General features: G+C 59.2%; 1 protein-coding gene across 1 annotated transcript; it reads right to left on the minus strand.

The window, feature by feature from the left end:
• Positions 1-628: 628 nt before the first annotated feature.
• On the minus strand, positions 629-22,947 carry CARD14 (caspase recruitment domain family member 14). Its single transcript, XM_025999488.2, has 20 exons — positions 22,737-22,947; positions 21,205-21,342; positions 19,952-20,277; positions 16,534-16,701; positions 15,583-15,702; positions 14,952-15,077; positions 14,586-14,735; positions 13,788-13,907; positions 13,239-13,381; positions 13,001-13,095; positions 11,089-11,149; positions 10,662-10,854; positions 7,010-7,136; positions 6,481-6,718; positions 5,606-5,669; positions 4,775-4,898; positions 4,153-4,326; positions 2,508-2,629; positions 1,461-1,576; positions 629-906 (listed from the first exon to the last, which is right to left on the minus strand). Exons 1-20 carry the CDS (start codon positions 22,945-22,947, stop codon positions 699-701), a joined length of 3,024 nt encoding a protein of 1,007 aa, XP_025855273.2. The 3' UTR covers positions 629-698.
• Between the last annotated feature and the right edge of the window lie 939 nt (positions 22,948-23,886).

Below are 23,886 nucleotides of genomic sequence, written 5' to 3' on the forward strand. Positions count from 1 at the left end.
ACATTCAGTCCACCACTGTAGGAGGCAAAGCCAGGTCGGGGGGGGCCTGGGTCCCTGAACCAGGTACGGTGGCCACCAGGCACAAACCCACTACAAGTAGTTTCCATTGCTGGGAAACCCCGTGTCCCAGTTTGTACACCTAAACTTAGGTGTACTTAACCCAGTTGGTACTTCCTAAACTTGAGTCCCTGAAGCACGTCTCAGCCATCAGAAGCTGAGAAAGTTCACCAGGATCACAGGGGGGTTTGCACCTCTGCTCTGGGCAGGGGGGTCAGTGACTTTGGGGAGCACCAGGGCTACCAACCTGCTGCCTCAGTGGCTTTAGAACAAGCCCCTTGGTACACTGAAATGCAAAAGGGAAGATTTGGGTCAGACTAGTGGTTTTCTGGAGACATCTGGGGCCTCCCGCTCTGGGGGGGGCGCAGGAGATGCCTCCACCACAGAAGTGTTCTCGGGGCCTCTGGTTCAGAACACGGCAACCAAGCCTTGTAGGAGGAGGAGACCGTTTGCACAAAGTGGGCAGATGGTTCGAGTGTGTTCATCTGTGACCTGCATGTACTGTGGGTTCAAGGTTGGACCCCAAATGGAGAGGGGAGCCGATGCCCGGAGAGCTGGGCTTGTCGGGTGAGTGCCCCCAAGGCTGTGCCTGAGAGGCTCTGAGCTCAAACCACAGGGACTCAGAGGGGACGCCGGGGGCATCAGCGGGGGCTCTGCTCTGTCCACACAACCTTCTTCTGCTCGTCTGCGATGGCCACGCGGACACAGCCGAGCAGGCCTTCCAGATCGCTCCAGCTGTCGGGGGCCAGGCTGCCGTAGAGGCAGGGCACTCGGTCCAGCTGGCCCTCCTCCTGCCTGCCCGCCTCCAGGAGCTGCTCCTCGGAGGTGCTGAGCCGCTGCAGGACCTTCCTGCACAGACCGGACACGGGGGGACACGCTCAGGGAGGCGCCCCAGGAGGCTGCCACCAGCTTGGAGTTGCGGGGACCAGCGTACAGGCGACAGCACTGCACAAACGCCCTGCTGTGAGGGCTCCAGTGGCTCGCAGAGGAGGCGGGAGTCAGGCCCCAGATGACCTTGCACCCGTGGGGGCGCGGTCTAGTTTACAAGCTCAGCTGACACGTTATCCGGGGCAGCAGGACGCCTGGGCCGGCCCCAGCCGTAAACCACGGAAACCACGAGCTGGTTTTCAGCCCCTCCTCACCTAAGGCGGGTGGACTGTCAGCGTCTACCCCAGCGAACACGTGGCCTTAGGCAAGGAAAGGCAGGGTCCAGGCCTCGCCTCACCGTCCTCCAGGCTGTCCCCTGGGGGTGGGCAGCAGGTCTTTGTCTCAGAAGCTGTGGGGGTCGCGCCCTGTCACCCTTCGAGGGGCTGGTGCTGGGTGAGCTCCTGGAGACCCCGCCACGTACCCCACTGCGTGGGTGAGGCACGCAGACCCACCACCAGCCCTCAGGGAGCACCTACTTGAGTTTCTTTGCCGCCCTCTCGTTGATGGGGATGTGGATGATGATGGGGAAGATCTCCATCCTGTGCAGGGCACAGACGCTGTCCAGCCGGACGTCCAAGAGGGCGTGGGTGTTCTGGAAGGGACGGGGGACGGGGGTCAGAGGTCCTCAGCCTCAGAGGCAGCGAACGGAGCCCACACCGGGGAGGGGTGGTGGGCAGACAAGGCAGGGATGCTCTGTCGTGTAGGAGGGCACTTGCTGTGCAATCTCAAGAGTGTGTCCCTTTGGGTTTTCACCTGGAGAACCGAGGAACGGCGAGCTGTTGGGGTTGAGGGAAACTTCATGAGAGGCTGGAGCCCGAGGGGTCGGGAGGTTCCATTAGCCTCTGTGGGCACCGGGGTTGGGAAAGGGGCACCAGCCTCTGGTGGGCAGCTGGGCCTGGCCCCGTTACATCCACATAGACCTGGTTGGAGCACCCGGGTGGCTCAGCGGTTGAGCGTCTGCCTTCAGCCCAGGGCACGACCCCGGGGTCCTGGGATCGAGTCCTGCATCAGGGCTCCCTGCAGGGAGCCTGCTTCTCCCTCTGCCTGTGTCTCTGCCTCTCTCTGTGTGCCTCTCATGAATAAATTAATAAAATCTTTAAAAAAATAAAAAATTTTAAAAAATTAAAAAAAATAAAAAATTAAAATAAAACAACGTGGTTCACGGTGAGCTGCCTTTCACATATTTGAGCCTTAAATTACGGAGCGTTACCTCCATCTTCCTTGTTACTCAGTTAATGCTATTCAACATCTCCTGTGTTGAGGAATTGGGCTCAGGGAAGGTAAGAGGCTCGGCCCAAGTCCCACAGATGCCAGATGGCAGAGACGGGGCTCGGTGCTTCTGCACTCCGCCCCCTGAACGCTGAGCCACACACGAGCGAGCACCGTACCAGCTGTCCTCGACCTGCAGGTTGGTGGCCAGCGTCCCCCAGATCTCAGGGTCGGTCCTTCCTGCCGTGTCCCGCCACCATCCTTGGAGATGGAGGTCCCAGAGCCCCAGAGCAGCCCCCACCCCTGCCCCTTACCTTTTCCATAAGGGACTCCACAGCCCGGCGGGTCACACAGTAGCGGCCACCGGATGCCTCCCGCTCCTGGATGATGTCCCCTCTCTGGCTGCAGGCACCGTGTTCCTCCTGGCTCAAGTACTCTGAAGGTGACCGGGGGCAAGGACATCACACACTGGGCCGGTGAGGTCCTGGGGGGGCTCCGTGCTGAACATGCCCCCACCCCCAGCTCTGGGGGACGCCCCCCCAGGATGTCCTCTTTATGAACCTGGCCCTGTGCTCTTGGCACTCAGAGGAGCCTGTGACGGTGCTCGCCTAGGCCATCGGACCAGCAGGTGCTTGGCCAGTGCCAGCACGTGGGTGGCCGGGGACTCCCCCAGCACCACAGCCCCCCCCCCCCCCCCCCCCGTAAGTGCGCATCCAGCTTCTTCGACCTAGAAATCCTTGGAGCCCCTGGGTCCGCACATCTTGGCTGGGGCGGCTGTGGCCCCAGGAGGCGTTTTGGGCCATCCCCCCGGGGGAGGCCATGTGTCTGGGGGGGCGGAGCCGGGATGTTGGGCCCCCAATGTGACCGGAGGGGGAGGGTGCCCCGCAGGACTGTCAGCCCAAGGTGGAGGGAGAGCCCTTGCCCTGAATAAACCCAGGGAAGCACAGCCCGCGCTCGCCCGTCTTCCCGAACAGCCTGTGTCATGGCCACTGTTGTCCCGGGTCAGACCTGCGCCCCCAGCCGCGGGGACCCCAGCTCGAGGGCCTCCCGCCCCCAGGGCCGCACCTGCAGCACCTTTGCCCGGTGCGCCCTCACGTCCCCGCCTGACCGGCAGAGCCCGGCCGCCCGTCTTCAGGAGCCCGCCTCTCCCGCAGGGAGCCTGGCACAGGGCAGGTGCCGCTAGAGGAGCCACAGGGACCCCCAGGGGCTGGGGCAGGGCTCCCGCCCCCTCCGGTGGTCACCCAAGGCCTCCCATCAGCCAGTGACAAGCCAACGATGGAAGATTCCCACGATGCTGCTCTCCTGCTACGAGGAGCTCAGCCCTGTCCCCTGGGATCCAGGATTCCAAACGGCCGGTTCCCCCCCGAGACTCTCCCCCAGGCAGCGCTGGAGGTGAGCAGCGGGTGGATGGCGCCTTTCGGGGTCCTGCCCCAGCTGAGCACAAACCTATCTGCCAGCGGTAAGTGCACCAGATTGAATAGCATCCCCCCAGGGTGCATGGCCCCTGGAACCTGGGAACGGGGCCCTATTTGGAAATCGGGTCTTTGCAGATGTGGTTAATGAAGACGATGTCATCCTGGAGCAAGAGAGACCCTAAATCCATGACTGGTTGCTCGTGAGAGGACCCTGGATGACACAGAGACACGCAGGAGGCCACTGACAAGGAGGCAGAGGCGGGAGTGGCGCAGCCACAAGCCAAGGACCCCAGGACCATCAGCACCGCCAGAAGCCAGAAGAGGAAAGGAGCGACTCCCCCCGACGGCCTTGGGGGGTGCGGGGACACCTGGACCTCAGCCTTCTGGGCCCCATCACCGCGGGTGAATAAACCTCTGCTGTTCTAAGCCTGCAGGCTGCAGCCCCGGGGACACTGGCACGGTGACCTCCCGCCGCCTCCCGAGAGAAGGCAAGCCTTGTCCCGCCACCTGACAGACGAGGGCGGGGGCTCCCAGGGACACGTACCTGCTGGGCATTTCTTAAACCCTCGGAGGAGGCACAGCTTCTCGCTCAGGATCTTCCCCGCCACGCTGGGCACGAAGAGCACGGGCCGGGGCTGGCTGGGCCTGTGGGGGTGTACCAGGGAGTAGGGCACCAGGGTGAAGCAGCTCTCGGCCCAGAAGCACGCGGTGGAGGGCTCTGTGGGGGAGAGGAGGCGGGAGCGGGCCGGGCTCCCCACACTGGTGTCCCCCCCACCCCCACCGGGGGTGGCGCTTCCCTGCACCCGTTGATTAGGCGACTCCGTGTCCCTCCAGGCTCAGCTGCACAGGCCCGGAGCGGGAATAGAGAAAAGCACTTCTCCTCCCTCCCCGCGGTCTACAAGGCCCCTGGCGTCCTCACCTTTGTGGGACCCACAGCACCAGGCCTCCCTCCCTCCCGGTCCTTGGGCTCCTAGGTTGTGCTTCTGTTTTCCCATCATGCACCCAAAACACTTGCCAAAAAGAAGAAAATCTTTTCAAAACAATTCACCTTACCCTCAATCCACTTCTACTATGTACATTGCACGGTTGGACCCAACTGGGGTACGTGCCACACTGGCCACACTCCTCACACAGTGGCGACCAAAGGGCCCCTTGAGCCATGACACCCGCCTCACCTTCCAGCCTGCTGGGCTGCGGCGGGGTCCCATCAAAGGATGAGCGCAGAGGGCTGGGCTTGGTTCTGTCCACGCTGACGATGCGGACCAGCTTCTGGGGTCCCCCGGAGGACTGCTGGAGGAGGGAAGAGGGACGAGCAGGTGTCCAGGCCATATGCACAGGGCAGAGGGCTGGCACCTGGCCTTGCTGCCAAATCTCAGCTGCTGCCCGGACCACCAGGCCGTGCCCACTGTATAGCCAGGAGGCCCAGGCCGCATGCCAGAGGGTGGGAGATGAGGGGGGCGGAGCAGGGTCCTCAGGCAGAGCCCCCGAGCAGGGCCCCCCTGAGCATGGCGTCCAAAGTGACGGCAGGCTGCATAAAGCAGGAGGGAAGAGTCGGGGTCCCCCAGCCTGGCCCTGCTCCAATCCAGGGAAGCTGCCCTAGCATCCTGCTGGGAGACAGCTGGGTGTTCTGTGTCGGGACCTCAGAGGGAGTAGGAGGGAGTGCAGATGGGCAGGCAAATGGGATGAACTGGGAGCATGACGGAGAGAGCAGATGTGATGTACCTGCGCACAAGAGGAGCTTGCGGGCTGGGTGTGGTGTGCAGGCCCTGGTGAGGGCTTGGAGGGACGGCCGGGAGACACGCCAGGTCATAGCCGTGGGGGCAGCAGCCCGGGGCCCCCAGGCCAGCACCCACCCTCTGCCAGCCCACGCCACATGGGGCCAGGACCCACCCCCAGATGACAGGAGCCAGGAGGAGGAAGGCCAGGACAGAGAGGCAGGGCCCACCCCAGCAGGGCCCTGCGTCTGGGATCCGGGTTGGCCGATGTCACCACCTCACCTTGCGGGCGATGGTGGTGTGCTGAGCCATGTCCTGGATGAGGGCGATGAGCAGCTGCTGAGCCCTGTGCAGAGGAGGACAGCCCTGAGCCAGTGGCCCCGGAGCACCCCCTGTGGCCCCAGGCAGCCGTTCTCCACCCGGCGGCCACCGTGGTCCCCTGCAGCCTTTGGAAAACCGCAAACCCGCAGCTAACCCCTGCAGCTGCCAATGGAATTGTTCTGAGTTGGGACCTGGGTGACTCTGGGTGAGCCTGGGCCTGGGCCACGCCCTAAAACCTCGACAGCCTGGCGCCCCCGAGAGTGATGAGGCTTTGGGGTACTGGGTGAAACGCTGCTCTGTGCACTATGGTTGATCTAGAACACGGTGCTCGGCAGGGGAGATGCTGCTCCCAGGGAGGGTGGCCCTTGTCCCAGCTGGCCCAGGCCTGAGGGGTTCCCCAGGACACAGGACTTTCCATGCTTTTGCCAAAATAGTCCTGGACACGCCAGGATGATGGTCACCCAACCCCAGGAGACACTAACTGGGAGATGTCTGGAGACACTTTTAATTGTCACAACTGAGGGCCAGAGGCACTACTGGTGTCTAGTGGTGCCGCTCAACATCCCACAGGGCCCAAGGTGGCCCCCCGTGACTGAGTAAACCAGCCCCAAATGCCACACGGGTCCTGAATGCTCTAGAATGCTCTAGGATGAAGGGCCATCCCATTCCACGAAGAAACCCCTTCTAAGCAGTGATGGGGGTGGCACAGAGGGATTCCACTTGAGGTGTCTCATCATGCCCACCCTCTCCTCTTGGGGAGGAGGGGTTGTTCACAAGAAGTCGGGCAGCCCCCCTGGCCCAACCTGGAGAGGTGCTGGGGCACTAGAGCTGCTCACCGTGTGTAGTTGGGGATGGTGCCATGTTCGGCGCCCGTCGTGCTGTAGGGCCCCACGCGGTGGGCGTGCCAGCAGCCCCAGCCCTGGAACATGGTGTCGGTGACGTGCAGGATGTCATTGCACCGCACCTGCAGCTCCCCCTCCGCCCGCGCCTCCATGGCCAGGTTGACCCGGATGTAGAAGGAATCCCCTGAGGTAGCCACTTTGGCCTCCAGGTCCTGGACCAACTTCTTATAACCTGATTAAAGATAAGCCCGGGGCTGTGATCCTGCACGAGGAAGGTTCTGGAATGTGAAAGCAGGAGAGAAGGAAGGAATCTGCCCTAGAGTCTTGGAAGCCGTTGTGGTGCTAGAGCCAGTGGGTAGGAGATCCCCAGCTGCCCTGCAGCCCTCTGCACACTGGGGCACCGTCTGATTCTGGGGTGCACGGGAGGGCTGGCATCGCACAGCCAGGGGCTCATGGACACAGGACTCAGTGGCTCAAGTCTCAGGGGGTGGGCTTCCCGGGTGGGTGGGTGGGGAGTGTGTACCTTCCATGTTGACCTTCACGGACAGGCAGCAGAAGCCATTGACCCTCTGGAGGAGTCCAACCGCTTGCTCTAGGGTTGTGTCCTCCAAGGTGGCTTTGAACAAGGGCTCTGTGGCCTCGCAATCCACCTGAGGGCAAATCACCAGGGTCGGCCCCTCTGACCTGGATTCCGCGGCCATAGTTCCCATCCAGAGGGAGACTCAACCACCAGCCCTTCCCCAACACGCAGCGTGCCGAGATGACCACTGAGGACCGAGTTTCCACTCTTCAAGGGGAACTTCCACTCTAGAGCATTCCCCAGGCTAGAGTTTCTCAGCTTGGACTATCGACAGTTAAGGCCATTGTTCTGCGCTGTGGGGCCAGCCCTGGGCCCTGCAGGATGTTGAGTAGCATCCCTGACCCCCCGCCCTGTAGATGCTGTGGCAACGGCTCCCCCGCCCTGCTGTCCTGGGGGTGAAAGGCCATGGGCACGGGGCTCTCACCATCCACTCCACTCCACTCATTCGCTTAACCTTGGGCTGTTTTAAGTTTAGGAGAATATATGCATACATATATATTTTTAAAAGATCTTATTTATTTATTTGAGAGAAAGATAGAGGCTGAGCAGGGGGAGGGGCAGAGGAGAGAGAGAACCAGACTCCCTGCTGAGCCAGATTCAGGATTCGATCTCAGGACCCTGAGATCATGACCTGAGCCAAAAGCAGTCACTTAATCGCTTAATCACTTAATATACTGAGCCGCCCAGTCATCCCAAGAAGATATATATATATGTTTTTTTTTTTAAAGATTTTATTTATTTTTTCATGAGAGATACAGAGAGAGAGAGGCAGAGACACAGGCAGAGGGAAAAGCAGGCTCCATGCAGGGAGCCCGGTGCGGGACTTGATCCTGGGACTCCAGGGTCACGCCGAAGGCGGCGCTAAACCACTGAGCCACCCGGGTTGCCCAAGAAGATATATTTTTATAATGAAAAAATATTGTAGCTCCAGCAATCAGACGACAAAAATAAATAAATAAATAAATAAAAGGCTTCCCGATTGGTAAGGAAGAAATAAAACATCCACAATTTGCAGGTGACATGATATCCTATTTACAAAAACCAAAAGATTCCACCCAAAGGCTGTTGGAACTGATATAGAAATTCAGTGATGTCACAGGTTACAAAAATCAATGTACAGAAATCCACCGCACTTCGATATACCAATAATGAAGCAGCAGAGCAAGAAATCGAGGAAACCATCCCGTTTACAATTGCACCGAAAATAATAAGTTAGCCAGGAATAAACCTAGCCAAAGAGGTAGAAGATCTGTTCTCTGAACACTATAAAACACTGATGAAAAATATTGAAGGCGACACAAAAATGTGGAAAGACATTCCAAGCTCAGGGATTGGAAGAACAAATACTGTTTGTCTCTCCTACCCAAAGTGATGTGCACGCTCAATGCGGTCCCGATGAAAACACCAATAGCGTTTTTCACAGAATTAGAACAAGGAATCCTGGAATGTGCATGGAGCCACAAAAGACCCCGAGCAGCCAACGCAGCCTTGAAAAAGAAAACCAAAGCTGGAGACATCCCAGTTCTGGATTTCAAGATACCGCAGAGCCGTCGTCCTCAGGACCGCAGGGCACGGGCACAAATGGAGACACACAGGTCCGTGGAACAGACGGAAGACCCAGAAACGGACCCACAGCTTTATGGGCAACGCACCTTCGGCAAAGCAGGAAAGAATCTTCTCAACACCCGGTGTCGTGTCGGGGAAACGAGCCACGTGCAGCGCGAAGGTGCACCACTGCCTCGCGGCGCGCACAGAGATAAAGTCAAATGGACTCAAACGAGACCGAAACGAGAGACGGGAACCTCTTTGACCTCGGCCGGAGCAACCTCTTAGCTGAACCGCCGCCCCTTACCAGGCAAGGGACTTCATCAAAATAAAAAGCTCCTGCACAGTGAAGGAAACAATCAGCAAAACTAAAAGGCAACCAAGTGGGGCGCCCCGGGGGGGCTCAGTGGTTGAGCATCTGCCTTCGGCCCAGGGCGTGACCTGGGTCCCAGGATCGAGTCTGGCATCGGGCTCCCCGCAGGGAGCCTGCTTCTCCCTCGGCCTGGGTCTCTGCCTCTCTGTCTCTATCTCTCATGAATAAGTAAAAATCTTTAATAAATAAAAAATAAATGAGAACAAAAGGCAACCGATGGAATGGGAGGAGATATTAGCAAATGGCTTATCCGATAACGGGTGAGTATCCGAAGTACGTGAAAAACTTCTCACCGTCCACACTCAAAAACCTAATAATCCAGTTCAAAGACGGGCAGAAGACATGAGCAGACGTTTCTCCAAGGAAGACACCCAGATGGCCAGCAGACGCATGAGAAGATGCTCCGCGTCGCTTATCATCAGGCAAGTGCAAATCGGACCCATAGCGACATCCCACCTCACACCAGTCCGCGCGGCTAAGATCAACCACACAGGAAACAACAGGCGCTGGAGAGGATGTGGGGAGAGGGGAGCCCTCCTGGGCCGCTGGTGGGCGTACAAGCTGGTGCAGCCGCTCTGGGAAGCAGTGTGGGGGGGGGGGCCTCAGAAAGCTAAATATAGAGCCGCCCTACCGCCTATGAGCACTCGCACTACTGGGTGTTTAGGCAAAGGACACAAACACGGTTTGAAGGGGCACCTGCACCCGACGTTCATAGCACCCATGTCCTCAGTGGCCAAGCTATGGAGGGAGCCCAGATGTCCATCAACAGATGGATGGATAAAGAAGGTGTGGTCTTGGGATCCCTGGGTGGCGCAGCGGTTTGGCGCCTGCCTTTGGCCAGGGCGCGATCCTGGAGACCCGGGATCGAGTCCCACGTCGGGCTCCCGGTGCATGGAGCCTGCTTCTCCCTCTGCCTGTGTCTCTGCCTCTCTCTCTCTCTCTGTGTGACTATCATAAGTAAATAAAAAATAAAAAAAAGAAAATTATAATAAAAAAAAGAAGGTGTGGCCTTGGGACACCTGGAGGCTCAGCGGTTGAGCGTCTGCCTTTGGCTCAGGGCGTGACCCCAGGGTCCTGGGATCGAGTCCCACATCGGGCTCCCTGCGGGGAGCCTGCTTCTCCCTTGGCCTGTGTCTCTGCCTCTCTCTCTCTCTCCCTCTCTGTCTCTCATGAATAAATAAACAAAATCTTAAAAAAAAAAAAAAAAAGAAGATGTGGTCTATACACACACTGGGCTATACTCAGCCATCAGAAAGGATGAAACCTCACCATTTGCAACATCGTGGATAGAGCTAGAGGGTATTGCACTAAGCGACATACATTAGTCAGAGAAAGACAAATACTGTGTAATCTCACTCGTATGTGGAATTTAAGAAACAAAACAAATGAGCAAAGGGAAAAAAAGAGAGATAGACCAGAAACCCAGCTCTTCACTATGGAAAACACACTGATGGTCACAGAGGGGAGGGGAGGGGGGAGGGGGGAAACAGGTGATGGGGATTCAGGGATCCAGACGGGCAGCAGGAACCGGGAACGGAGCCTCCCAGTGAGTGTCAGCTCAGCCCGAGCGGGAGCGTGGGCCACCCTGAGAACACATCCTTGACCAGTGGGAGCTGTGGCCGCCGACCCCGCCCGGAGAAGATCCTTGGGGGTTTGCAGGGCTGGGGTCACACCTACCATCATGATCTGGGTGCCGGGGCGCAGGGCCATCTCGTCTGCCGCTGAGCCAGGGGTGACCCGGTGAATGAAGATGCCCGTGAGGTTGCCACCAATGACGCTTATCTGCTCCAGCAACGCGTCCCCCTGGAAGGCCAGCACGGTGACCTGGCTCAGGATCTTGCGGGCCGGCCTCCTCCGCACGGGGACGCCGCTGCAGGACGGGAGGTGATGGAGCCCCCGAGGCACCAGAGCAGGTCAGGCAAGGCCCTGACCCCACGGGCCCCAGCATTCTGGAATTCTCTCTCTCTCTCTCTCTCTCTCTCACACACACATACCCCCAGCTGTGACCTTATCCTCAGGAAGGCTGTCACCTCCCAATAGTGATGGGACCCAGTCCTCACTCTGCCCTGCCACCTGCTGACCCTGGCCCCCTCCCACCGCTCACCTGGACAAGGTGGTCAGGCCCCCGGAGAATGGCTGCAGGCTGCTCTCACACTCAGGAAGGTCTGCATGGAGGGGGAGGGCTCAGACCCGGGCCAGGCCAGCCCCTGGGCTCCCCCTCCCCTTGGAGCCTTGCCTACGGGATGGGTAACCCGTCGCCCCTACCCCAGCCCACCCCCTCCCTCCATTGAGGCTGAGCCTCCTCTGCCTCTTCCCTTCCTCACTGCCTAGAATCTTGGTTTCATCTTCCCCCAAACAGGAGTGGGGTTTGACCTATAGGGTATCCTTAGGGGGTAGTTGGATGAGTTGCCAACACTTTACAGGAGAGGGCAGCTAGACGCTCGCTTTCTGGCTTCCTTAAAAATCAGATCTGGGACAGCCCAGGTGGCTTAGCGATTTAGCATCTGCCTTTGGCCTAGGTTGTGATCCTGGGGTCCTGGGATCGAGTCCTGCATCGGGCTCCCTGCATGGAGCCTGCTTCTCCCTCTGCCTGTGTCTCTGCTTCTCTCTCTGCATCTCTCATGAATAAATAAATAAAATCTTAAAAAAAAAATCAGATCTAAGTAGGGGTGAGTGGGTGAAATAGGGGATGGGGATTCAGGAGGACACTTGTTGTGATGAGCACTGGGTGATTAAAATAAACACTTAAAAAAAAATAAAATAAAATCTGGAACAACCCTGGGCCCACGTTTCTGCCCGGACCCGCATCTCTGCCCGGCAGCAGTTGCCAGCACAGGCCATCGGCTGCCCGCCCCTCCTGCTGCCCAGCTGGCCACCGCAGGCCCCAGAGTCGGCAGCCCGAGGACTGGACGGCCCCGGGGTCCCTCGGGGCTCTGCATTTTAATGTGCAGCTTGTGAAGCAGCCCCACCCCCACCGGCACCCCGACCCCGAGCCCGGGGATCGACCTTCCTGCAAGGACGTGGCTGCTCTTCCCGACTGTAGGGGGGCGAGAACCAGCCAGCCAGCGAGGACCAGTGGCCGCCTGCTGTCGTTGCCCAGCTCACAGGCTACACGCCATTCGCGATCACATTCAAAGCCAAGGGAAATAGCCTAGTCCTGATGTATTTGAGGTCAGTTCCACCAAAAGTGTACGAAACGGGGACGTTATATAGAAGTGTGACAGAAGAAAGGGCATCGCATCCAGGATGGATATGTCCTGGGGGGACCCTCTCGGTTGGCCCTAGTTCTAAAGATGCCAATGGCCTGGCACAGGCCAGGGTTCTGGTCCAGTGACCCACAGGGAGCCCCGACTCCGGGGCCCTGCGGCGCCGCTGTTCTGAACAGCGCGAGGCGCGTGCTCCCCCTGGTGGCCACCGGGGTGAATTCCAGACGGGGCGCGAAGCACCTGCTGTGCACCTGGCCCGAGGCTGGGGGCAGGTGTGCAGGGGGAAAAGGTGAGGAGGCTGCGTGGGGCCCAAGGTTGAGAAGGAACCGGTCAAGTCACAAATATGAGGAATAAGCCATAGGCGATGTGGGAAGGTCTCAGGGGCCAACACCCAGGAGGAGAGATGCTCCCTGCGGGTGCCTCTTCCAGGAGCAGAGGGGACAGAGGCCTGCTGCCTTCCGGTATCTCTGAGGAACCTAAGTGTCCCCAGATCAGAGCAGGGAGGGACAGCGAGACAACACATATGCCTGGAGCTGCCTGAAGGTTATTGCTGAGCTGAACACAACTCCCTAGGCTTCGAGGGGAGACAGAAAGGACGCCCAGTAAACAGGGCATGGGCTTGAATGGCCAGGTAGCCTGGATTTCCCAGAGCCTGGGCCCGGGCAGCAGTGATGCTTGCTTCCTCTGCCCAACCCCTGCAGAGGTACTGGGTCTCTCGGCGGCCTCCCTGAACACCCCTCTTCTCACTTATCCTCCTGCTCAGCCCAGGGGAGGTGAGTGGCTGCACAGGCCCAGGTGGGGTGCACTCACCTGCCCTGTCTATGATCTCGTAATCCAGGTCTGCATCACCTGCCTTCGCCCCCGGGGAGGGCCCCTGGTCCACCTGCAAGGTTTCTGGGAAGCTGCTGGAAAGCATGGGAAGAGGACAGCTCAGGCTGCGTCGCTCGCCTCTCTGCTCAGACTCCGAGCCCCTGGCACCTGCCCAGCCCTCGGCCCATGTCCCAGCCCAGGGCCCATGGCATCTGGACCCCCATTGCCTGCCTGTTACCTGAAAGACCAAGGGTCTTCCCAGAAGTCGTCTGTGACCCGCTTGTACAGGGACTGCAGGCTGGGAGGCCTGGGGCTACTGGAGCGGAAGCTGTCCACCAGCTCACGGTTGGACGTGGCACTCAGGTCGGAGCAGAGCTGAGACTGGAAGGGGACAGGACAGAGGTCAGCACAGGGCACCCCGCGCCACCTCCCCGCTGCTCCACTGGGCACGACGGACAACAGTGAGAAACCACGGTGCCTATAGGGCAGAGGCGGTGACAGGGACACAGCACAGAGAGAGGCACGCTAGCGGAGCCCCTACTGTGTGCCAGGAGCCCTCCTAGCCGCTAATGGATAAAGCTGCGTGGTGGGTAGCATGGTCCCACTTCCCATGCAAAGCAACTGAGGCCCAGAGAGGCCAAGTGCCGGGCTGTGAGGGTCACGTGCAGAGGGAGACACCGATAGACGGCAGGTGTGCAGTGCAGACCTGAGTGCAGGCCCACGTCCGCTTCACCTGCTGTGTGCCAGGAACCCCCCCCTCCAGCCACCGAGGAGGCACCAGCCGTACCTCAGTGGAGCTGGGGCAGCTGTAGTCACTGTCATCCCGCGGGCAGATGGCGAACATGCGCACGAGACGCTGCTTCCCCTTCGGACAGGGCTCCCTGGCGCCGGCTTCCTGCTTAGGCTGCTGAGGACGGGGCGCAGGATGCTGGGTTCAGGTGGGTTTCCCCCTGGATGCTCTCGGGGGCGTTTCCAGCAAGTCACCTCCCTGCCGCCTCCACCTCCCACCTCCACCCGGCAGGCAGTCCCCTCATGTCCCCTCCGGAGCACGGGGCCCCGCCGGCACGGCAGGAGCCCACCACGGAGGAAACGGAAAGCAGGAAAGCAACCAGCTTGGTGAACGCTAGTTCATCTCTTTTGGAGCAGGAGCTGCTGATACACTGTCATCGGAGGTTTCGTGATTATTTTCACTCTTTGGGAACATTTTAGCTCTTTCCCTTCCTACATGGAAGTCAGCTCGTGGACATCGGGCTTGCAAATATGTCAGGAATGCATCATCTACAGAAGTATCATCTACCAGATATCCGGCCGTGTCATAGGCTTTCATTCTCCACGGAACACTGTGCTTTACAGGTTCCAGAACCTTCCGCCAAGCTACGTCTCCCACGACTTGCATAAGATTGCCACAAAACGAACTGCAGACACAGGCTCAAGATGCCCAGTTGTGCATCTTCAACGATTTGGCAACAAGGTTCACCCACGAGAGCCAGCGCGTGGCCGATATGGCTAAACCCGAGGTCCGGGCCGGGGCCTCGAGCGGCCTGGCACCTCCCGCCTCCCCGTGGGTGCTGAGGGAAGCACTCACCCCCTGCAGGGACTCGGCCTGCGGCTTGCGGACCTGCTGGCGCAGCTCGCAGACCTGGTCTGTCAGCTCAAACACTTTCCTGCGCAGGGCGTCCTTCTCCGTCAGGTTCTGAGCGATCTCCGTCTGGGCTGCGTCCCTGGCGGAGTAGGCCTGGGAGCCAGGAAGGGGAGGGGGGGCGTAGCGTGTGTCGGGGGTGACAGCCGTGGGGGAGAGGCGGGGAGAGGCGGGCACCAGCCATCCTGGGCAGGAGGGGGGTGTGCAGAGAGCCCTGTGGCACCTGCCAGCCCAGGGTCAACCCCCCCAGGGCTTCTGGGAGGAGCCTCAGCCAGCCGCCCAGGTGCCCTGGGGCCCTTCCCGCGGAGGTACCTGGTCCCGCTCCTTCTGCAGCTGGAGCAATTGGCTCTGCAGCGCGGTCACCCTCTCCTTGTAGATGTCGCAGTCCACCTTCGTCCTCTGGAACTGGAGCAGGGTCTGCTCCTTCTCCTCCCAGAACTGGCCGGGAACAAACAGAGCACACTCAGGGCGGGGGGTTCTGGGGTCAGGCGGAGAGTGGGGCGGGGGTGCCTCGGGGGCAGGGGGTAAAAGAGGTGCTCGTTTCTTAAATGCTGAGTTTCGAGGCGCTGCTATGGTGATCCCTACGCACCTGGGTGGTGCAGGTATGACCCCGTGTCATTTACTCCATGTCCCAAAAGACATAAATGATCTCCCTCCACGCTGCCTCGTTCTCTCCCTCCATCCCCTTCCTCCTGGTCCTCCTCTGGCTGTTGCAGCGACTAAATAACCCCCTGGCACCCACCCTGAGGGCTCCCCCCACTGGAAGGCGCCCTGAGTTTTGGTGCTCTTTTGTCCGGTGGTTTTCTGATCACCCACAAACCAGACGGGACCGCTGGCCTTGGGCTGTGAGTCCGTGCTCTAGAAGCTTCCGCGAGGGCCGAGCGTCTACAAAGCCTGTCCTTCCCGCCTGCCTGAGCAGCCCTGACGCGGCCCCGAGGGTCACCTGCTTGCGCTGCCTCTCGGCGGCCACGGCCCGCTCCCTCAGAGAGTGGATGCGGTCCACCAGCTCCTGCTTGCTCTCCAGGGCCTCGTCCAGGTTCTGCTCCAGAATGTCCTTCTCCGCCTGGGCAAAGGGAGGTCAGCCCAGGGCCCCCCCGGGAGGCGCCCCATCACTCTGCCCCAAGTAGAGGCAGCAGGAAACCTCGGGGCGGGGGTGTGGGGACGGATTCAGCGGGATCCTTGAGCGAGGCTGGGGGGAGGCGGGGGAGGCAGGTGCACGACCAAAACGGGAAACGTGCATTTCCCTTCTGTTTCTCCGTGATCCAGGGCAGGAAGTGAAGGAAACTGGAAGTCCCCCGGGGTGGTGATCCCCCCTCAGAGGCAGCGTCGGGCCGCTCTGGCCACACGCCCGCCGGCACGGTCTCTGACAGGGGACCCGCCAAGGGACACGCCGGTCCCTCTCTGGCCCACTCCCCAGGGAGGGCCTTCGGCACCCAGGGGACGTTTAGTCATTGGAAGGAATCGCTCTATTAATAGACATGTTCTTGATTGAAAGGAATCGCGGAGGAGGAGAGGCAGAGGGTTTGCATAATTCCGGAGCTTTGGCGTCACTGGTGCCGCCACTGCCCCCCGGAGCGCACGTGGGTGGGACCTCGGCAGATTCTGCGGGCAGACAGGCCCCCACGCATGATCTTGCATCCCGTCGTTCACCATCGGCCTGGCTCCCTCTAAGCCAGCACAGCAGCAGCTCACGAGCGGAGTGGGGGGCGCTGCTCGGCACGTCCAGCAAGCTGTCCGCCCTGCCCACATTCACGGCAGCGCAGGACGGGGAAGGGGGTGGAGTGTCTCGGGATGGCACCCAGTCCTCAGTCACCCCCACGAGGACTCCCTGGGCGAAACCCCCCAGCCTGCGGGAGCCCCGGGCCGGCTGCCCCGGGAAGGGACGGGGACCCACCAGGCTGAATGTCAGCGACCGGAGCTTCTCATTCTCCTCCTTCAGGCGGCTCAGCTCCCTGTCCCCGGGCCCCAGGCCACCGGCCACCTGCAGGGACCGCTCTCGGGATTCCCGCTCATGGGAGGAAGATATCTTCTCGCGCTGCAGCTCCTGCTTCGTCAGGTAGAGCTGCCAGGAGGAGGCCGAGAGGAAGGCCCGCGTGAACCCAGGCTGTCTGCTAGCCCAGGAGTCATCCTCGAGGAGGAGATGCTGCTTATACTCAGAAGGGTCCCTCCCCCAAGCTTTCAAAATCCACTCGAGAGTTTTACCCGGTGAACAGTTACGGTTCTTGTGAAGGAGGAAGGCGTTTCTAGCTTTATTTCTACTGGGGTGGGGCCGAGGGACCAGAGCAAGGAACCCAGGGAATCGGCTCACTCCGGCGCGAGTGTCCAGGGAGCGAGTGTCCTCAGCACGCTCGCTGGCTTCCCTGCCTTTCCATATTCCGCTAAGTACATTGCATGAAGGGAATCAGGATTCGTGAAAATCAGTAAGTGAGAATAAAGAAGAAATCAAGTCAGACGGAGCAGAGATGACTGGTCTACGCGGACGCGCTCACAATCCGTGTGCAAATATGTGCCACCTCCCGCCCGGCAGGCTGCGTGTCCTGGGCTGTGGGCCTCTGGAAACTACCTGGCCAGGTCGGTCCTGCTGGCCTCCACCCCGCAGGATGGTGCCTTAAGGGAAACTCAGGTCTGGAACCAAGGGAGACACGGGGTTTTCCTCAAGAGGCAAACCCAGGAAGCCTGGAGGTCAGGGTGGAGTCAACCCACGCTCTGGGGTCAAGAGAAAGAAGAACCTTTCCTGAACTTGTTCCCTCCCGACATCTGCTTAGCAAATTTTCTGTAAGCAATTACACAGGGCCTGCTACGGGCCACCTGGGTTAGGAGTGTTGTGCTCCACGTATTAAAAAAGTAAAACTAGGGAAGCCTGGGTGGGTCCGTCGGGTAAGCGTCTGCCTTTGGCTCAGTTGTGATCTCAGGGTCCTAGGATGAAGCCCTGGGTCATCAGGCTCCCTGCTCAGCAGAGTCTGCTTCTCTCTGTCTGCCCCTCACCCCTGTTTGCACTCGATCTGTCTCTCGTTCTCTCTTTTTCTCTGATAAACAAAATATTTTTAAAAAATTAAAAAGTAATATTAAATCATTAAGACCTGAAAGGGGGTGGTGATCTAAAACTGAAAATAAACCTAAGCCAATGAACCTGATTATATCTCAAACACTGTAGCCACAATGAGCAGAGGGAGAAGGGATGGAAAGGAAGGAAAGGGATCGAGAGCCGGGCCGCCCCGGCAGCTCGTGAACTGCAAACCCCCGGCTCTTCTCGGCAGCTTTGTTCACGGGGCACAGCTAATCGGAAAGTATTTTCCGTGCACTAAGGGATTGAGCAAGCGAGCGCTAGTGTGGGTGGGAGGATGCTCACCGGGGAAGAAGGGGCACCCAGTATGGAATGAGGGAGGCAGGGACGCGCCCTGGGGATTGACCGGAATTAGAGGCGTGGGTGTGACCTCACGGTTTCTGAAATACAAGTATGTCTGTGGACATGCATACTCGCACGCATAAGGGCGTGTGCACACCCGCGCACGCGCGCGCGTGTCTATGTGTATGCGTATATTTACATGCACGTTTCCTAGTTCTGTCCTTGGAAAGGGCCAAGGAGCAAAGACATCCCAGGAGCAAAGAGCAGACCTAGAGCCCAGGTCTTGGTCTGGGGGAGACTCCAAGGCCCTTCCGGGAAATGCCTGAGCCCAGAGCTGCGGCAGGACAGGGACGAGACGGTCCTGGAAACTCTTGTGATGCCAGAAAGGGAGTCTGTGCTCATAAAATGGGGAGCCGTGCCACAGGACATGGAGGAGATTCAAGGGGCTCCCACTGGCCAAATCTAGGACAGTCTGAGCAAACTCATTCAGAACAGTAATATGTTACAGGCCACTGGAAATCGGAATCCACGTGTCCGTGCCAACAGCAGACGCATGAGCTGGGGGAGTCAAAGGTTCCTCCTTGTGGTCAGGGTGTTGAGGACCAATGGGGGGACCAGAGGGGTCACTGGAGATGGGGCTCATCATTGAGCATCCACCAGAGTGAAGATGAATTCAGACAAGGATCGCCAGTGAGGCCGTCTAGCAGGGAAATGTCGATGAGGAGCAGGGTGCTTGCTGGTTTCAGGGTCCCCCACCCACCCCAGGCTGGAGGAAAAGGATCACGATCAAGGCAGAGGAAGCAGCACCTGCTCCAGGTGGGTGACATTAACGTCCCCGGCGAGGGGCGCTAGGCAGGTTGCCACAGTGGGCGACGGCAGCCAGGCCCAGTGTTCCGTGCAGTGTCCTGCCAAAGAGGTATAACCCCCCATCTCCTCATGAGGGGACGTGAGACAAACCCGAGATGGGGAGTGGTCTTATCACAGAAAAAGAGGGGGCCCTGCATCCTTAAAAAAAATCCATGTTGTGGGGCGCCTGGGGAGGGGGGCTCGTTTGGCAAAGCATCTGGCTCTTGATTTCGGGTCAGGTCATGACCTCGGGGTGATGCTCTTAGGGTCATGAGATGGAGCTTCTTGCTGGGCATGGAGCCTGTTTGAGATTCTCTCTCTTCCCCTCCCCCATCCTCTCTCTGCCTCTCAAAAAAAAAAAAAAAAAAAAAGAAAAAGAAAAAGAAAAAGAAAAAAGAAAAAAGTCCATGTGTGCTTTTGACCAGAAAATTAACTACTAATGGGCTACGGTTGTCTGAAGCCTCACCGACCTCACGAGCAGCCGGTTAACACGTTCTGTGCGCTACATGTATCGTAAACTCTGTTCTTACAATAAAGCGACCCAGAGCAAAGAGAAGGCCATTAAGGAGATCATAAGGAAGAGAAATTACATTCACGGCGCTGCATTTACAGAAAGAAAACTGGGTCTAAGTGGGTTCCTGCGTCTCAAACCGTGTTGTTCAAGGGTCAACGATACTTGTGTATTTTAACAGATTTGGAATTATTTCTCAATGAAGATTTAAAAACTAAGAACAAGCATACCACGCCGCAGTTAGAGGCAAACGACAGATGCCAGAATGACAAGGAATGAACGTCCTCGAGATCTAAAGAGCTCCTGCAGCTCGACCAGAAGATAGCGGCCCCCAGCAGAAAAATGAGCAGAGGCGCTGTGGGGGTGCGAGGGCCCCACTGAGGACACAGACCCAGTGTGCGCCACTGAGAACGGCGCGGGAGGGGCGGGCAGGGGCCCACGGGCCCCGGGTTCCCGGCCGAGCAGGAGCAAGGTGGATCCCAGGTGTGCCCGTGGCTATGGGGCCCCCGTCCGGCCTCCCGAGCGAGGCCACCTCCCAGGCCAGCTGGTCCCGGGGGGCTTACGGGCCGGCAGCGGAGGGGTCCCGGCGGGCGGGGGGGCACCGAGTACCTCCTCTTGCAGGCTGCGGCAGCGCGTGGCGGCCAGCTCCTTCTCCCGCAGCGCGTTGCTGTAGTGCAGGGACAGGCCGAGCATCTCGTCCTTCAGCTTGAGCACCTCGTGGAAGTGGGCGCTGACCTCGCGCTTCATGCGGTCGTGGTCGGCCTCCAGCTGGCACAGGCTCTGCACGCGGGCCTCGGCCTGCCCCAGGCGCTCCTGCAGCTGCCGGCAGCGCTGCAGCAGCGCCTCCTTCTGCCCCTTCTCCTGGCTCAGCTCCTCCTGCAGGCTGCCGATGGCCCCGGCCAGGCACTCGGTCAGCTTGGCCGTCTCCATGAGCCCTGCGGAGGAGGCGTGGGTGGGCCACCTCGCCCTCCCTCCTCACCCCCCGCCCGGGTCTTTGCTGCCCGCGCCGGACCCTCAGGCAGGAGCCCCCACCCTCATCTGCGGGTCTCCTCAAAAACTCCCAGGCTCAACCAGACTCTGTGTTTGGTTATATGACAGCATAACAGGTGCGGTGGGAATCAGGATTGTCCCGTCTGCTTCCCCGTGGGACCCTGCTCTGCAGACCCAGCACACCCCCCGCCCCGCTCCCCCCGCCATCAGCTAAGATGTGCTCTGTGCTAACTCATTTCCATGTCATCCTAAGAATAGGATGACCGGAAAATACAACGAGGAACACGAATCTGTATACTGGAACTCCAACCAACGGAACCACCCACTATGATGCCAAACAGGCAGAAAAGCTTTCTCATCTAGGTTCTGGTGATGTTGGTCCCTTGTGTACAAAATCTTTGAACAGCTCCTCCAGGGGAGCCTCAAAAAGGCTGCCCCATCCACCCCTCGTCCCCCCCCCCCCAGGGGCCTCTCCCAGCAGAAGCCGCCCCCTGCACGTGAGCAAGCTGCAAGGCTGAGGCTGCCCCAGGAGCACGTAGAAAGCCCCAGGGAGTCCAGCTTCCTCTCTCCCGCTGCTGCCTCTCAAATGCAGATTCCGTGTCCCAGGAGGAGTCTCCTCTTGGTACCGTGTAGTTAGGGACAGATCTTTTAGAACCACAGGCCACAGCGTCTGTCTCCTACCACCTGCACCATGGTTAGTGGGGGTGTCGTCACCCCCGGCATGCTGGGGCACAGGGACAGGAACCTCAGCTGGAGAGGGGCCTGGGGGGCGCAGTCAGGAGAAGCATCTAGAAGAGCATGCAGGCACCAGAACCTCTGATGAAGCCCCTGCCAAGCATCACCCCCAAGCGCCCCCAGGGCCCAGCCCTCACCACTGAAGTTGCTGAAGTCCACCTGGGGCTGCAGCCCAGTGACCAGGGTGTAGATGTCAGGGTTGTGGAACTTCAGGCTCTCCAGGAAGGCAATGGCTCCATTCTTCCCTCGAGTCTTCAGCAAGTCCAGTAAGTGCCCTTGGGCGAGAGAGCGGTGTCAGCCACCAAGGCTCCGGGTGGGCTCCCAGGGGTGCACCGTGGGGCGGTGGAGGAAATCCTCGCCCGTCCAGGATCGGGAGGTGGAAGCAGTTTTCCAGGATCCCTGGGGTGGGGTGGGGAAGGTGCCCTCACCGCCCTCGTGGGTCCTTTCAAGTGACAGGTCTGCAGCCAGTCCCTGGAAGGGCCAGACTGATAGGCCTTGAGCAGCTACCACAACCTGAGAGCTAAGAGTTGACCATAAAAGACTAAGGAAGAGGACAGAGGACCTTTGCTGTCAAGACCTCCCAGGCGTTGGGTGGACGAATCTCCCCGTGGCACAAAGAAAGCAAGGCCGGTGCCCCGGGGCCCAGTGAGCCCACCCGATTCCACCGCTCTCAGCCCGACTTAGGGGCTTGGATTCCTTCCTCCTGTATCTGAGGCCCATAAGGAACAGGAAGAAATAAACTCCTGGTGATAGCTACCCCCACCCCGAATGCCTCCTATGGCCCTGGCTCGGAGAGGAATAGCCTATAAACCATCTCATCCAATCTCCTAACAACCCGACAGGGTGAAGCCACTCGCTTCCCTGGTTCTCAGTGAATAAACGGAGCTAATCAGACTGTCAGGACTGGCTCCAGAGACATCTGCAGTGCATGAATCGTGGCCCCCACAAAGGCACATCCACCTGGAACCTGTCAATGGCACCTTATTTGAAAAAAAGGGGTCGGGACACCTGGGTGGCTCAGTGATTAAGCGTCTGCTTTCGGCTCAGGGTGTGATCCCGGGGTCCTGGGATTAAGTCCTGCATCGGGCTCCCTGCATGGAGCCTGCTTCTCCCTCTGCCTGTGTCTCTGCCTCTCCCTCTGGGTCTCTCATGAATAAATAAATAAAATCTTTAAAAAGGAAAAAAGGGTCCTTGCAGATGTAATTACATCAAGGATCTCGAGATGAGAACAGCCTGGACTACCCAGGGGGGCTCCATCTGCTGAGTCCAATGACAAGCACATTCATAAGAGACAGAAGAGGAGACACGGAGAAGGCCACGTGAGGACAGAGGTAGACACCGGAGGGACGTGGCCACCAGCCGGGGACCACCTGCGGGCCCGCAGCAAGAGGCAGGAAGGGCACACCCCTGGACACCTCAAGGGAGGCAGCTCTGCCCACACCTGGATTCCAAACTATGAGCAAATACATCTCTGCTGGTCTTGTGCCATTTGACATAGCAGCTCTGGGGACACACTACAACATCCCCCGGGTCTGGAACGTGGGTCCCTAAAGTCCTGCACTCCTGACACCGGGCTTCATGCAGCACAGCCTGTGTGGAGCTGGCGTGACAGGAAGCTGAGCTGGCCCAGCAGGCCCGAGGCCAGTGGCGTGGGCCCGGGGGTCCTCACCGACTCGCATGACGGTGTTGGTGAACGTGGGGCTGTGCAGCACCTCCTCCTCGTCCAGCTGGTCCAGCACCTTCGCCTGGCGCAGGTAGGGGGTGAGGCGACTGGGGCAGATGCTGCGCACGATCTTGTGGCGGTGGCTCTCCATCATCTCCCACAGCGTCTCCTCGTCCAGGGCCGTCAGTGTGGACTCGGTGCGGCGCAGTGCCGCCATGGCTGGGCGCCCCGGGACGCTGGGAGGGAAGGGTGGTGGCCACAGAGGCTGGAACACGGGGAGGCCTTTACAATCAAACCCCCTTTCCCCAGGTCATTGGGGCAGGGAGGAAACAACCCATCTGAAGAGGATGGTGAGCTCGCCCTGGCCCTGGTGCCCCATGATCGGGGCAGGGGGGCCGGTGGTGATTATTGAGGATCCATCCTTATGGATGATTTCAGATCAATTCCTCGTCTATCTGGAGAAGAGCAGAACTAGTTTCTTTTGGTGTCAGGAAGACACTGCATTTGCCTTTAAAGCACAGGGAACTGCCCTCGACCCCGGGGAGCTGATTTACAAGATTGATCTAGAACATGCATTCTCCACGGGGGCGATAGAGCCCCCAAGGGTCGAAAACTGGTTCTTGGGTGAAAATTCTTATATGTGCAAAGCACAGTTGTGCATAAACAGATGTTCAGTACACCTGTGATGGTACTCGCGGGAGCACAGGGAGGGAGGAGGTGTCTCCCAAGGCTCCTTAGGGACGAGGATGGCAGAAGGTTGAGGGACACTGTCCTGGAATAAATGGGAGGGTTTGGAGGCCCCATCTGGCACCCCAGCAACCCGAGGAGGTGCCCACAGTCCCAGTGAGGGGGTCGGGGGCGATCAGCTGGGAAGTAGGGCTGGGGGAAGGAAGAAAACACACCGCTTTCCCTTGGTGTGAAAAATCAGGACACTTGTCCTGAGACACTCAGGACACATGCTAGGGAGTGACCCCTTGGAAAGGAATATTCCAAAGCATTTTTAATCTAAAACAGGGATGCCCCGGGGGGCTCAGTGGTTGAGCGTCTGCCTTTGGCTCAGGGTGTGACCCCGGGTCCTGGGATCGAGTCTTGCATCGGGTTCCCTGAAGGGAGCCTGCTTCTCCCTCTGCCTGTGTCTCTGCCTCTCTCTGTCTCT

This window comes from Vulpes vulpes, chromosome 2, assembly GCF_048418805.1.
Source record: "Vulpes vulpes isolate BD-2025 chromosome 2, VulVul3, whole genome shotgun sequence".
In the NCBI taxonomy this organism is placed as follows: Eukaryota; Metazoa; Chordata; class Mammalia; order Carnivora; family Canidae; genus Vulpes; species Vulpes vulpes.

Excerpts from the sequence above, each read along its gene's own strand:
- CARD14 (XM_025999488.2), bottom strand. The coding sequence starts at position 22,947 with ATGGCGGCACTGCGCCGCACCGAGTCCACACTGACGGCCCTGGACGAG. Across the intron at positions 20,278-21,204 it reads GGACTTCAGCAACTTCAGTG|GGCTCATGGAGACGGCCAAG; the intron begins GTGAGGGCTGGG and ends CCTCCTCCGCAG. Across the intron at positions 5,670-6,480 it reads ACCATCCCCAACTACACACG|GGCTCAGCAGCTGCTCATCG; the intron begins GTGAGCAGCTCT and ends TCCTCTGCACAG.